Genomic DNA, 15,215 nt, shown 5'->3' with positions numbered 1-15,215 from the left:
ATTTATTAATAAATATTTTGAAATTGTGACAGACGACGTTTGACAGATATTTTTTTTATAAAGATATCAAATGGGAAATGTCAATTTGAAATTGCTATATACTTTGTTTTCATATCCCATTCCAATTTTATTCCGAGGTACTGCGATAATTATGAAATTACACTTGTATAATAATACATATAATAATACATAATTATAATATTTTATACATGGTTTGTTTTCAGAGTTATAATTTACAAAAGTTGAAAAAACTCGGAGTAAAACAATTCACGGAGCACTCGAAGATAAAAAAGGCTAAAAATGCAAAATTGATCACGATAAATAGGATTACATCTCGCGTAACATTGTCGTTTCGGATTTTAAACGGAACCACTTCAAGTAATTTATCTCGTAGTACTGAAACTTAATTTCCTCCGTACTTTCCTCGAAGCAATCGTTCGCATTTGCGTATTTATAATACAAGCTCCCGCTCGTGTTTGCTCCGCTTTTGTGTACAAACACACGCCGACCGGCCGGCAGCGCGCGACCGAACGACGACGAAGTCGACGGAGGCAACAGGCGGCTCGTTCCGTAGACGAGGAGTGGGGGAAAGGGACGGGGTGGGGAGTCGGAGTGGGGGGGAGTTGCGTCGCGCCGCGTCGCGTTGCGACGTTCATATCAGTCAGTCCTCGGAGTTGGCGGCGCGTGTGTCGATCGTCCTCGCGTGACTCGGTTGCTCCCCCGCTCGAAACGGTCGATCACGTATTCGCCAATATACGCGACGCTCGAGCAAAGCGGTTGTAAGTGCAAATATTAACCTCGCCTCGAGAGATCGACGACTCAAGTCGGCGAAGGGGAAGCGGGACGGGGAGGAAGAGAACACGAAGCTCGCTGACGTTTCGAGTGTTTGACGTTCCCAGGTAAACGCGCTCCGTGTTTGACGATAAACACGAGCGTCGCGGAGATACGTTCCTCTCCGAAGAAGAGAGTTCCCGGAGCAGATTCGGCGACGGGGCATTGTTTGCCGCCGGCGATATGGTGCGCCCGGCTTCCGCGAATCCTGAATCTCGAGCGTCGCGCGGAATTTGAATTTCGCGACAACCCGACAAGTTGAAACTCGCAGCCAACTTCGCGCGACGTTACGCGTTGGTATGTGTGCCGAGACGAATTCGGAGCACGCGAAGTTGCCGCACTGATTGCGAGACGCGCAGTTAACTTCGCGCCGATCAAACGCGTGCCCGCCGTGGGAGATTCGGTGTTTACGATTCGCGTTATTTACGCGAATATAAGCGGGTAAGTCGCACGACGCCGAGCCCCCGACGCTCGAATTATCGTGAACTTTGCCGATGAGCGGCACGTCATCGCGAAGCGTTTCAATGACGCGACGACGTGCGAATTGTCGGGATGGGAAAACTGTGCGAGTGGCGAACCTGACGCGACCGTGTTGTCGATCGTGAATCTCGCGGATTTTATTCGATATATATCCACGAGGCGTGAATTTTTCTCGAGGACACGCGCTTTTCGTCCACTGATAAAGATATTCGATCGCGAGTGCCGGAGTGTGCTTTGATCAATCGAACGGAATCGAGAGAGTGCTGTGCGGAAATAATGAGAAGAAAAATGGAGATATCGACGACCTTCTTCATCTCGATACTGGCGGTCATCTGCCGTGGCAACGAACTCAAGGATTATTGTTCGATACACAAGTTCGATAATCTACCGGGTGGCCTGAGGTTCACCAAGGAAGTCGTCACCACGGAATACGCCAACGTGGGTGCGTTCAAGGCCCTCCACTGCTGCCTCAGGGGATACAGGAGCATCGAATGGTGAGTCTTGACATCCTTTTCTCTCGTACACTATGGAGTAAAAGTTTTGACGCGTTAAACTTTATAAATGTAATCATTCAAATATTAATAAAGAATAATGGAACATTTTGTATACATTGAGATAATTAAAGTGAGAAAATTTCAAAAAAGTAATGAAACGATGTAAATTGTGACAGTCTCAAGGATGAAAAATATTTTATTTGGAATTGAATCAATTAGAATATACTATAATATATAGTCTGTGTGAATTTATAATTCATTGAAATATATTTCTTATTTATCGTCGTATTTTTCAATCAATTTTTGTTTCCATAATAAAATATCTTTTTTATTCATTTTTTAATTTATATTTATTTGTTGCTCAAAAAGAACTTACAACATTTTTTATCGAATGCGTATTTGAATTTTTATTCAAATAGTGTACGAGATATATTTAACAATTTTAGTATATTATAATCTAGTATAATATTTATATTGCATATATATTGCATATATATTATATTTATATTTTTTGTGAGATTTAAATTATTGATGAGACATTTAAAAATATGATTAAAAGTATGATAATATTATCTACTGATTATGATATTATATACTTGTTTCTATTGAGTAAAATAATTTACTTGACAAATCAAATAAAAACATTAAATATTCGGATAAAAAATTACGCAAAATTAAATATTCAATAAAATAAAATTAAATATTGAATAAAATAATTTATTTGGCAAAACAAATAAAAATTTTAAATATTCGGGTAAAAAGATATCTCATAATTATTTAACGTTACCTTTTCTAATCTCATTTCAAAATTTGATCTTTCTTGATTATTCTATAATATACTTTTAATCTAATATTTATAGAAATGTCTCCAATAATTTTGAAATTTGTATAATAGAATAAATCGCTTCGAATTTTCGCGTGATCTTAGAATCGTTATCTATTAATACAGATAGAATACTCTTTTCTTTCCCTCTCGTTTCTCTCTTGGAGAGCAAATGCTCTTGCTCATTCTCCACCTTGCATTTTGCTTCCCCTTTATTCGTATATGATCCGATAGGTGATAAATGCGAATGTGAAAAACGAATCGAGTGCTGCTTTTGGCACAAAGGCTGCCAGCGGAAAGCATTTCGCATTATGCGAATGACATTTTGCTTTTAGCGCAAAGTATTCGCTTTATGGTCCAAGAGCACCTGCTTACATCTTCTGTTATCGTTGTATATGACACGTATCGATAACCCATTCACATAGCCGAGACCTTGTACAGGTCGATTCTAAAATAAGTCACCGATATAAGCGACTAGCGACACTTTTTCTTTTGATTTCTTTCGCAATCTGTTTTTATATTAAATGTCTCGATAAATCTTAAATATTAAATTTTGTGTAAAATAGATTTCGACTGAAATTAAATGAATAAGAATTTCGCTTTTTAATTTCATTCGGAAAATTTAATTAAAAAATCGAAAAACAAATCAATTAAAAAATCGAAAAATCAAGTTCTTTTCATAAATATGTATACAATTATTGATTTATCATAAATTAATAATAATAATAATAATAATATTTCAATAATATTTTAATCAATAAATAATTTAAAGGCGCCAATATTAATTTTAATAAATAATTTTAATAAATTTTTTTTATATATCAAATTGACGGCGCCTTTAACATCAATAATTTTTATATATTTTATTACCTTTTTCGCTATCGTTAATTCTCTTTGAAGGATATCGACTATTGGATTTCTTTGAAAAGTCTTCGTTCCAAGAGTCTAAATCGTTTCTAATAGCTTCCAATTTTATGCCTTTTAGATCCCTCGAGTTGTCCCTTTCACACCTACAATTGAGATCCTTGTGTATCCTTGCGACTCTTTATATCTCAAGGTATCTTATTCGCGTCATTTTTCGCGTCTGACCCGCACTTTTCTCATCGCAATATTTCCCGGCGGCGTGCTGAAAGACGGTGCATTAAAGATTTATAAAGCTTACGATGTCCGATACGTTACTTGTAAATTTCTGCGTACGTAGACGGAAGAAAAAAATTTATGGAAACTTCTTTGTTTCCTCTGCCGCGAAATGATTCGCGAATTCGCATTCCAACGTTTCGTTCGTTCATTTGTTGGCGCGAAATCTTTATTTCGCAGTCGCGATTCCGGAATCTTATTTTTCGCGGCGCGCCTTTACATTAAGAGTTCGTCTAATGCGGAAATAAGATGCGCATTACATTACAAGATGTATATCGAAATATCAGCCCGAGAGAAACGAAATCAAACTTTTTCCTCGGAAAATTCGTAATTTATCTTCTGGACAGTTTTCTACGACAGAAAAATATTTTTTCTCGCTTTTTTTCATAGAAAAGGATGAAAGAGAGGAAAAATTGTAAGGATGAGAGTGCAAAAGTTAGAGCAATAATATCAATCAGAATTTAATAAATTCATCGAGATAATAATAATGAAAAGTTCTAGTTTTTTTATAATTTCAAATTATATTTTTAAAATAATTTACATTATGATAATATAATATTCTATATAGGGTATTTTAAAATAACAGATTTTTATAATAATTATTTTTAGAATATTAAAATATTAGTGAATTTTTTGGAAAAATTTTACATTGGTTCCAAAGTAGCCATACTTTTTAATTAATCAACAAAGTTGAAAAAACTGATAATTTAATTGAACAAAATTATATAATAATCTATTTTAAAACGATCTTTTATTGATAGACATATATCTTTCGTTGGGAAAGAATTGGGTTATGAAAACAGGCTGTTTTATGAAACACCAGTTGAAACTGTGTGCAGATAGAGATGTTTGCCAAGTAAATGGCAACTTGTAGATAACTCGTGAGCTTCCAAGAATATTATATTATGCGAAATTTAGGACTTTGATGAGCGATAAAGCTGTTGCATCGCCATCGGTGATCGTTGCTTTGAGTAATTTTTACGATTCTTTTTTTTTTGTTTACGAATAGGACTATAAACAAAAAAAAATAAAACATTCTATTTTTATTTTTTATTTACTTTAAATTGTATTTATTTTCTTTTTGAACGATATTTCAATTTGTGATTTTGAAATTTTATGACGCAAAATAAAAACTTGTTTGCTTAAAATTTATTTATTTTTTTTATATCGAAATTTCTAAAAATATTTTGGTAGAAACGAGAAAAATCCGAAAATCTGTAAATTCGGGAAACGTGCGGAACCTGATCTTTTAGACTCAGATTTAGGATCCTCTTTAATCTCGCCTCGGTTCTATTTTCCTACGAATTACAACATACTATTTCGTGGTTTGCGACAGTTCCTCCGGTTTTAACACGAATTACAGGGCGTAAATCGCGTTGGGGTCGGAACGCTTATTTATTCCGCGATAAATCGAGGAGCGTTTCGCAAAGTGGAATAACGAGAAGCCGCGAAGGGTGGAAGCGACGAAAAGGACTAGTGATAGCAGTTCAAGATGGCAGGAAGGGTAGAGGAGCGAGGCGAGAGGGAGGGAGGGGGAGTTGCTGGGGGTTGGCGCTAACGCTTGACAAGCTGCCACCCCGTCTCTGTCGAGTAACCACAAAGCACTGAACAAAGGAATACCTCCCGAAGACTTTCTGGAGGATCCTTTGCGCGCGCGCTCGCGGGAACTTTATTATCCTGGAGGACAAAGTGGGACTTTACGAGGCCATTGTACCAAGCGGGATATGGTCTTCCAGGTGTCAAATGGTATATTTGTTCTGCGTATTCACATCGCGAAGGAGAGAGAGAGAGAGAGCGAGGGAGGATTCTCGAGATATGAGTTCTATATATTCTACATATGAGGGAGAAATATTAGACTCGGGAAATATTAAGTCGTTATTGGATTAAAGGATAGGCGAAAAGACTCTCTGTGAAAGAGAGAAAATAGAGCCTAACCTAATCTAAACACAATTGTGTATAAAAATGAGTGATCGGGAAAATTTCTTTACTTCAACGTCTATTGTTTATGTTTCTAATTATAATTTTTTTCAAGTTTTCAAATGTTTGAACTATATATTTTTTTTATTAATTTTCTTTGTTTTTTTGTTATTTTTATTCAATTTTTTATTCAATTTTTATTCAAAATTTTATTCAATTTTTTTTCATTATCAAGTCGTTTAATTCTAGACAATGAGTGGTTAAATATTTCATCGACTGTTAAATTATTAGATCAATTAACTTCATGCGGATAATTTCGTAATTTAATTTTATTAAAAATTTAATTAATAAAATCATTAGATTGTTGTATTTAGTTTCACTTGGAAAATCGAATTTGAGTTAATTATTAATTGATTCAATTATTCGACATCATTCATTCGTTAAAAGTCTATTTGATTACTCATTAAAAGTCTATTAGATTATTTATTAAATATTATTTTCAGTTAGATATAATATTATTTTAAATATTGTAATTCTCTTTCTTATTCACCAGACCACCAGATCACCGTTTAATTTTACTCCATTTTATTCCAAATTGTTAAATTTTGTTCAATTATCGACTTTTTCAATTTTGTCAGTTTATTAAATCAATCATTTTGAGGTTAATGTGAATACATATTCTACTTTATGAAATCGAGTAAAATTCTGTTTTTAGAAACTTTTTACATCTTTATTAAAAACATTATTATGAGATAGATGAATTTCTCTTCTGGGAATTTTCTGAATCTTTGATTTTTCAAAGTGTATAGCTTAAATCTCGTTTGGTTGAAGGATTTTCTTCTTTTTCTTTTTCTTTCCCGTGTTTTTTTTTCCTACCTAATACGTCTCTATCGGCCATGTCCATCTGCGGAGTCGGCGATGAACACGAACGAAATTATGCTTCGAATCGGCTTGATCGTCTCGATCGGATAGTGGATGGATAGCCTTGATTAAATTTCACGGAAAAAAACGCAGCCGCGATTCGCCGAACTACTTTCGTCGGTCGCTACCTTTTTTTTCCTTTCTTGCCTCCCTTCCAATCTAAGGGCGAGTGAGCTCTCGTGGACCGATGGAAAACTATAAGATGATGGACACTAATCGAAAGTATACCGGTATGTGAAATATTGATTTCAGAAATATATTCGCGGTGTGATTCAGCGTAAAAATGAACACGTCACTTATTATCATTCAAGGCTTTGAATTATTATTTCCAGAAATAGAATTCTACTAATTTGATGAAAACAAAGAATTAAAGCTGGAAAAAAGTTACGTAAATAATTAAAGTGCAGAAACGTTATTTTCTTTAAAGCACATGAGATCTCTTTCTCGGTTTATTAATTGCATGCAGAATACATAATTACTAATTACATACATACAGAATGTACAATTGTTAATTACGTATAGAAGTAGAGATATACTTTATCTGAGTTATATTTCAATAATAAGAGTAAAATTTTAGGAATAAAATTGGCAAATTATATAACGAATAATTTCCAACGTTAATACACTGATAAATAATTGCTTTATAAAAATGAGTTTTTCTTAAATGCATGAAATACGCGATAAATTCTTCCTCTCTTTAGAAAAAAAAAACGCGGTTTCTATCGGACGTGACAAGAGCCCAAATTTTTTCTCTCGTGCGGATTAGAAGTTCATAAATATCTTTTAATTCCAGTATATCCCTTTCAGGGATGGCAATGTGGGAGGAGAGGGGGGGAGAGGGGAAGAGCACTGGATTTGAAAGGGTTGAATTATGATTGCGAAACACGTGAGGCGGCTTTCGTGTAAGCTCTTTAATTGCGCGCGAACGCCGCCGAGGAACAAAAGGTACAAATAGATGCTTTTATGCGATGTATATGTGTACGTATGCGGATTTCGCCGCCCGTTCAACCCGGCAAACCTAGCGCACGTATAAAATTCCGCAAAACAATCGCTCGCGAGAAGTAACAGCTCCATTTCTCCCCTCGTCTCTCTCTGTCTCTCTCTCTCTCGCTCCTTTATTTTCGCAATTTTTTGCGCAATGGCTTCGTCGTTATATCTTTTCCTTAAATTTACACAAGATGCGTAGGAGTTTCACGATCGTAGATTATTAATCGCGCTTTGGATATCGGATTTTAACGTACGGATTTTAACGACGAAGTTTTACCTTTACCTACAGATTCTGGAATAATTTCCTATGCGGTCTGTGGGTCTGTTAATATTTTAGAATGTTTGGTTTTCCTCGAAAATTGAGAGCTCAATCTGAGAGAAGTCAATCTGGATCGAAAATGAAAAATGAAAAAGATGTACGATGGCTTCCTTGATAAAAGTTTGAAAATTAATCTTCTTTTAGAGCATAATTTGATATATTCAAAGAACTTTCTCGTTTGAATTTCAATCTTTTTAATAAAAAAGATATATATCTTATTTAATATTATTAAATATATTTAATTTAATTTTATTAAATATATTTAATAAAAATATTTCGTATTATTTAGGTGTCATTAATATTTGATTTAATCATTAATACAACGTCAAAAATTGAATCATCTTTTTCATTTTTTTAGTTTCATTATTTGTAATAAAAATATAAGTTTCATATAATTAATTTGTACAGATAAAAATTGTGCAATTTACAAACTAAACACGTCACACTTTTACAAATTTTTACAAAATGCAACGTGCAACAATTATTTCAAATACTTATGGCAGTATGTGTGAATCACGATTGATTATTAATATAATCGAATCAAATTTAATCATCGATATATAATGCAACTATCGATAATTGATTATCGAACAACCACGTACAAAATAACCATCAGAGTGGATTAATACAAGGTGCACGTGAATAATTGTAAAATTAAATTGAAGCTACGGCTTAAACAAAGTTGAAGCGCGATTTCCTACCTGACAAACGCAAATTGCATCACGCCTGCAAAGTAAGCACGCTATGTTTTCACCGATCGCAATTTGCGTCATGGCCGAAAGGGTTAAAGTGTCAGTTCCCGCGGTGACCTTGCGCAATCGCGAAACGTATATAGAGAGAGAGAATATGACACACTCGCATTATTAGGGATAATGATCCTGGCGTGTCGTGCAAGGATCAGCAACCGAGGACGCTATTTCGAAATAACGGAAGCCGGTAATAGCTTCGCGGAAAGTCGTTTCCCAGTTTTCAGAGAGAGAGAGGGAGAGACACCTCTTTTCCGATGTATACTTATACATGTGTGTGTATGTGTATACACATATGTGTATCATACGCGTCTTTTATGAGAACAGCAGCTCTCAAACCAACGTTATATCCGAGTTGCCGGCGACCGTTGTGTAAAAAGTTTGTCGAGATAAAAGGGAAAACTAAAATTTAATTTAAACAGTGCAATTACTTTTAGGGAGGAGTCGCATAAATTATAAATTTGTATTTTATAAACTTTTGGAATATCGAAGCGAGGCTTTAATATTCAGTGTATGCGTTGAGTGAATTTATTTTTTAGGGACATCCATCAGGATTCAAAATATATAAGATAGAGAGAGAAAGTGAGGTTTTCAATATTTTATATTATTATTATTAAAAATTTACTCGAGATTTAAATTAATTATTTAATTTAATTTTATTTTATTCTTTTACATAAACGTTGAATTTCAAATTCTTAGTATGTCAAAGCTTCATAAAGAAATATATCGAGATTATATTCTATTAAATATATTTTAATTGGATTATTCTGAATATTAATTAATTAATTAATTTAGTTTCTATCCCGAGATTGTTTCTGATATTTTGTAAAGAGGAGTACACATAAATCGTTTACGAAAAATGCGGTTTGCATTACTTACGGAGAACTCGCGGTTTTCGCGGAAGCTGCTTTATCTTCGAGGTTGAGCGAGAGCGTAATCGCGATTCCGCTACGGAGAAAAGTGCGTCAAAGTCTTGTTCGTCGAATGGATAGAGAAGAGCCGGCGGGTCGGCAGTTTCGAATTTCATTCTCGGTCAGCGGAATCTGAGGCGCAACTTTGTGTCGATCAACAGTCGAAACTTCCGTGGAATGCTGTCAGAATAGTGCGGAAGAGCTGTATCTTCTGCATTCAGAGTTGAACAAGTATTCAACATTTTGATATATGTGTGTGAGAAAGAGAGAAAGATATAAATATGACAACTCTAGATCTAGGTTTTACCTTGTCTGTTCAACGATAAATTGTAATAATAAATCGATAATCGATGATTAATAATTTAATACAATAATTTAATACGCACAATAATGTCTAGGAGAGATTGCGATATTTTTTCGCATCGAATTTTGACAATTTTGAAAATTTCGTCGAAGCAAATAGGACACTCGGTACGTGGTTACGTGATAAAGGGGAGGGATAAATGTTCAAAATTGGGAAATGCAGAGAACAAGGAGGAAATGAAGGATGAAGTGACAAGGGGGAGACATGGAGGACGGAGACGGAAGAGAGATAAGGGAGAGTGGCAAAAGCCGCAAGAGGATCTTTTGACATTTCGACGAGAATCCTGACGAGGGATGCGCGCGTGAACTCGCGACCGACGACGTCTGTCAACGTGTGCTTTGCTCTTCTCTCATTTCTCGCTCGTCATCCAGAGAGAGAACGAGAAATTCGCGAACGTATTGAACGAGAAAATCAACTTTCCGTCAGCGCAAGTCGCGGATTTTCAGCTATTTCGACGTCATGCAAAAAAAACGTGGCTAAAAATATGACTTATGAAATCAAATCTAAAACGATTCTAAGATATTGATCCTAAAATTTCGACACTTGCAATTTTAAAAGACTTATCGAATTATTTTTTTTACATTTTTTTATTCATCGCGTGTCAAATTTTATTAAAATTTCATTAAAAGATATATACAAATAAAAAAAATAAAAAAAATAGAAAAAAATATACAAGCCCATATTTATAATTGAACGATTTCTCGAATATAATAGGGGATGATAATTTGATCAGATTAGCAAGTTAAATTGGCGTCGAGAATTAATGGCCCGGTGGGAGAGATTCACGGAACACCGTGTATTGAGTATCGGTGGAAAATAGCATGGCTTGCAAACACAGATGTATGTATGTATATATGTATATCAGGATTCAAGCGCGCGCATCCGCGTCGCTCAACCGGATCCCATCGATCTCGGCGCTTCCGGTGGACGTTTCGAATCTCACGTAATATACAGCTCGTCATCGTATCGCGATATCATAATCGCGCCGATCCGATTCCACCGCGAATGTTCGGTCTCGTTCGTGGGATACGAATCACGTACGCGAAAACGAACGGCTACCTCGCGGAAATCTTTGTGGGTCAGAGATTTGGAGAACGGGGCCGCTGTAAAGTATGCCATGCGAGTTGGAAATTGCGTTTTTTCTCAACCCAGATATACGTATTGCCTCGATCGAGAGGCAACCGCTATTCTTGTAAATCCTGGCCGCGAAATGTTTCGCGCAGCAAAGTTACTGCCTTCCGGAAAAGAAATACCGGCTGCTCGAGGAGAAGCTGGGAAGAATTGGAAAAGAAAATAAAAAACGACAGGATGATAGCCTGAAATTTTTAGGGCCTAAAAAAATGAGAAATCCCGATATATAAAATTTATAATATATATTATATATTATAATATATATTTATAATATATATTATAATATATAAAACAATAATATAATTTTAAAGTATACAATTATTATATATTAAAATTATATTATTGTTTTATATATTATAAATTTTTTATATATTTTTTATTTATTATTTATTTATGTAATAATTTATATAATATATTTATATAATATATATTTATATATTTATTATTTATTTATATATTTATATATTATAATATTTTTTTATATATTAATTAATATATAAAATTTAGAATAAAGAGAATTTTATTTTAGGAAAATCATAGTTAAAAAAACAATCGATTTAAGGAAAAACCTGAACGTACGAAAAGAATAGATTACAATGCGAGAACAATTGATTCCATCGATATTCCCACGTTTGCGGTCGATGATGTCGTCTCGGATTTACCGTTAGTTAAAGAAACGTAGAAGTTGACAAGATGCGTCATGGCTTACTAATTAGCGGCGAAAAACGTATAAAGAAGCGACGGCACGAACGCCGGAGGCTGTTAGCTCACTCATGTCTATTTCTGTTAGGGATGATAGTAGTCATCTCGAGTTAATCGCGGAGTCAAACACGACAAGGATTTAAGCCAACACATTTTTTATGATTCCCATAAATCACATTAATTATAATTCTTAGTACCATTAGATATTTCCTATATTATACGTATTCTTACTTTCATTTATAAATCCGTGATTTTTTCGACAAACTTTTACATAATGAAATAATCAAAAATAATAATTTAAATATCATAATTAAATAATATAATAATTAAAAGTAATAAATTAAATTTTTCTAATAATAATAATAATTTTGTACGGCACAATCAGTTTTGTGTCATTAAAAATTGAATGATTCGCTCTTTTTAATTATATAATATAATAATTCAAAATAATAATTAAAATTTTCTAATAATAATAGTAATTTTGTACGGCATAAGCAATTTTTTGTCATTAAAAATTGAACGATTCGCTCTTTTTATACGTGTATCTGCGTATAATTTTATAATATAGCGATATAGTAGCGTAATATGATGTTTTATGAGACGCGATCAATTTTCTCTCGCAGACTCTAGCAGAGAGGACCGAGCTATTAAGTGTAATTTTTTTTTACGGGCATAAGCAACCTGCATCTTTCACCATTAAATCTGGCGAATCGCAGAGGGAAAGCGTTATTTTCGCGTTGCATAAAACTTTGCGCTCGTTTTTATTGTGCCACTTCTCAGAATTAGGAGGAGAAACTTTATTCCCGTTCCGGAGCGAAGGCTTCGTTTAATCGCAAACTTTCGCTTGTGCGCGAATCCCGTCTGGTTCTTCGTTTCAATGCGCGTGATCGAGCATTACGTTCATTATACGCGTCGTGAAAGTTGCAGGTATATAGTATATGCGATTCGTTAAAACGGCGCAGGAATAGGAATGGCGTAAAAACGTTTTCCGGAATCGTGCAATTCTGCATTGCTCCCGTTTGTGTGCGTGTGTGTGTGTTTAAATAGTTGTAGGTTGGATATTTTCCGAGTATCGTTTATGAAGCTATCTTATGGCTCGCTCGCTTTATTGTTAATAATTAATGCAACTATGGACGATGACCCTGTGCGTAGCTGCAAACGTTCTGATTATAAGCTGATTTCCGAGAAATTTTCATGCATAATTAAATTATTTCGCGAGGCGACTCTTTCTTTGACGATTTTGAAAGTATCTAATTTTCATTGTGCAATATTTTTTTTTTAAATAGCTTTTTCAAATTTAAAAATAATTATGTTCTCAAAAGAATAACAATTTTCCCAGAACATGTGTACAAAATAAATATTAATTTTAAAAATAGTAATTGCGAATTTTACTGAATTTTAAATCAATTTTACAAGAGCAATTTATTTTAATAGATAAAGAGAAAAAGAAAGAGGAGGGTTGAAAGGACGTAAAATTTCTCGATATGTGTGCGAAAATGGATGTGAGAATTTTCACTTTTATCAGTATTCGACGCATTTAGCTCGTATGAAAAAGGGGAAAGATGTTGGGGTGCCTTCCCCTCTAAATGTGTCTTCAACGTCGAAAAGGCGAAGGGAAATTATCCCTTTTCACGTCGTGCGAGTTCCGCTCAACTTTGCGCCGTAACTTTATCGAGTTGTCGGGAAACTTTCAGTCGTCTCGCGAGTGAAATCGCATTCTAGGAATCGCACAATACAACTGTTTCTTTACTCGCGGCTGCATCGCGTATGCGAATCGCGGTTGGAGCGTATTCCGCAAAGATGCGGTTATGAAGGCACACGCACACATTTACGTATAACGATATATATATGTATATATATATATATACGCTTTGTGTATTTATTGATCGGAAAATTAATGGCGCATCCTCGGTTAGCACAATGTGCTTTTATCGTTTGAAAGAACGTAATTTAATTTCCGCATGAGGATTTATGACGCTAAGCGACCTTTCACTCCTATATTTACTCCTGAAATCGCATTACTTAGAGGCTAAAAGTTTCTTGAATTTAAGAATTTAAGAATGATTTATTAGAGAGATCTTCTCTGAGTAACTTAAAACGTGATTATCTCGCTTTTAATTTTATTAAATATTATAGCGCGAAATTCAGAATTAGAAACTTGGAACGAATCACTTTATGAAAATATTAATTATGAAAAGCTTTTTTAGAAAAATTTTTTTCGGATGAATGAATAAAAATAACCGTTTATTAAAATCATTAAATTATGAAAAATATAAATCTGTCGTAATTTCATATTTTAATCATAATAAAATAAACTGAGTATTAGATTATTTTACATAAAAAATATGTGTTATATTTTTATTTTTTTTGCTCTCCTTTTTTTTATTGAAAGAAAATAGCAACAATTTTTACAGATTCTATTTTGTAAATTGTTTTCGTTACTAGAGCTTTAGTTTTAAACAAGCTAGTTTATTTTTGAGACAACTTTGCTCGATCGCTCAGTCCTGTTTTGATTTTTAACGTCTGTTTTTTTCCTTACTTTTCTTTAACTTGTTTAACGGTGGATGTTCTTTTGTACTCCTTGTCCGAAATATTTTAACAACCACTCATACACTCACTTCATTGTGTGAATTCTGGCAGCCGTGACCGGCATGTAAAATTGCACAACGTAGCATTCAGGTGAGACTTCCGAGAAACTGATAATGCCTTTCTACTTCCTCCTGCGACCAACATCGGTTTCTCGGCTTGTGTATACCAGGTGTACAATAAACGTGGCAGTCGATAATAACATAATTGTAGTGAAATTGGTGTAATTTTCTTGAGTTGAAACTTTTCGAGATATAGAAAAAATATATTTTATTAAATATATTAATATGTGTTGTATATGTATTAATTAAATAAATATATTAATCGTAAATTATACATATTTATGTCGTGTATTAATGAGATAAATGTATTATATATTAATAAGCTGATACATTTATTATCATTTATTATATATGTATATCATGTATGATATCTCTATCTTTGGATCTGATGATTTCAGTAGCAACTGATATAATAGTTGACGAATGAACATAAAATTAGCATAATGCTGAAGTTAAATATTGATGAATTGAAGTGAATTGACTCTCGTTTTATAAGCGAGAAATTCCGGAGAGTGATTTTACGATCAGACGGATCGTTTAATAAGAGACAGGGGAAACGAGGGAGAGATGAGGGGGCGTGTGTGCATGAAATGTCGCTCGTTCCGAGAACGTTACCGTTTACAGGGAATTACGCGTGTATGCAGAAACGCAGGTGCACACGACGAGGTGGACGGGGAAAAAGGGAGTAAGATGAGGGGATAGAAAGAGGATGTGCGAGTCCCGGTCGAAGTTATTTTCTTATATATTCTCGATAAATTTATAGCCGATCTGTAGTAGTCGTGTCTATCGCTTCGCGTCTTTCTC

At 34.3% G+C, this 15,215-nt stretch overlaps 1 protein-coding gene across 1 annotated transcript in view; it reads left to right on the top strand.

Moving 5' to 3' along the window:
• Positions 1 to 610: 610 nt before the first annotated feature.
• The window catches only part of LOC105249968 (single Ig IL-1-related receptor), a 137,985-nt gene continuing 123,380 nt past the window's right edge, over positions 611 to 15,215 (top strand). Inside the window, exon 1 of the mRNA XM_025415145.1 lies at positions 611 to 1,805. Within this exon, the coding sequence (XP_025270930.1) occupies positions 1,588 to 1,805 (218 nt within the window). The 5' untranslated portion in view covers positions 611 to 1,587. The remainder of the gene's footprint in view (positions 1,806 to 15,215) is intronic.

This window comes from Camponotus floridanus, unplaced genomic scaffold (assembly GCF_003227725.1).
Source record: "Camponotus floridanus strain SB8 unplaced genomic scaffold, Cflo_v7.5 scaffold99, whole genome shotgun sequence".
In the NCBI taxonomy this organism is placed as follows: Eukaryota; Metazoa; Arthropoda; class Insecta; order Hymenoptera; family Formicidae; genus Camponotus; species Camponotus floridanus.
This window is presented reverse-complemented; position numbering and strand designations above follow the sequence as displayed.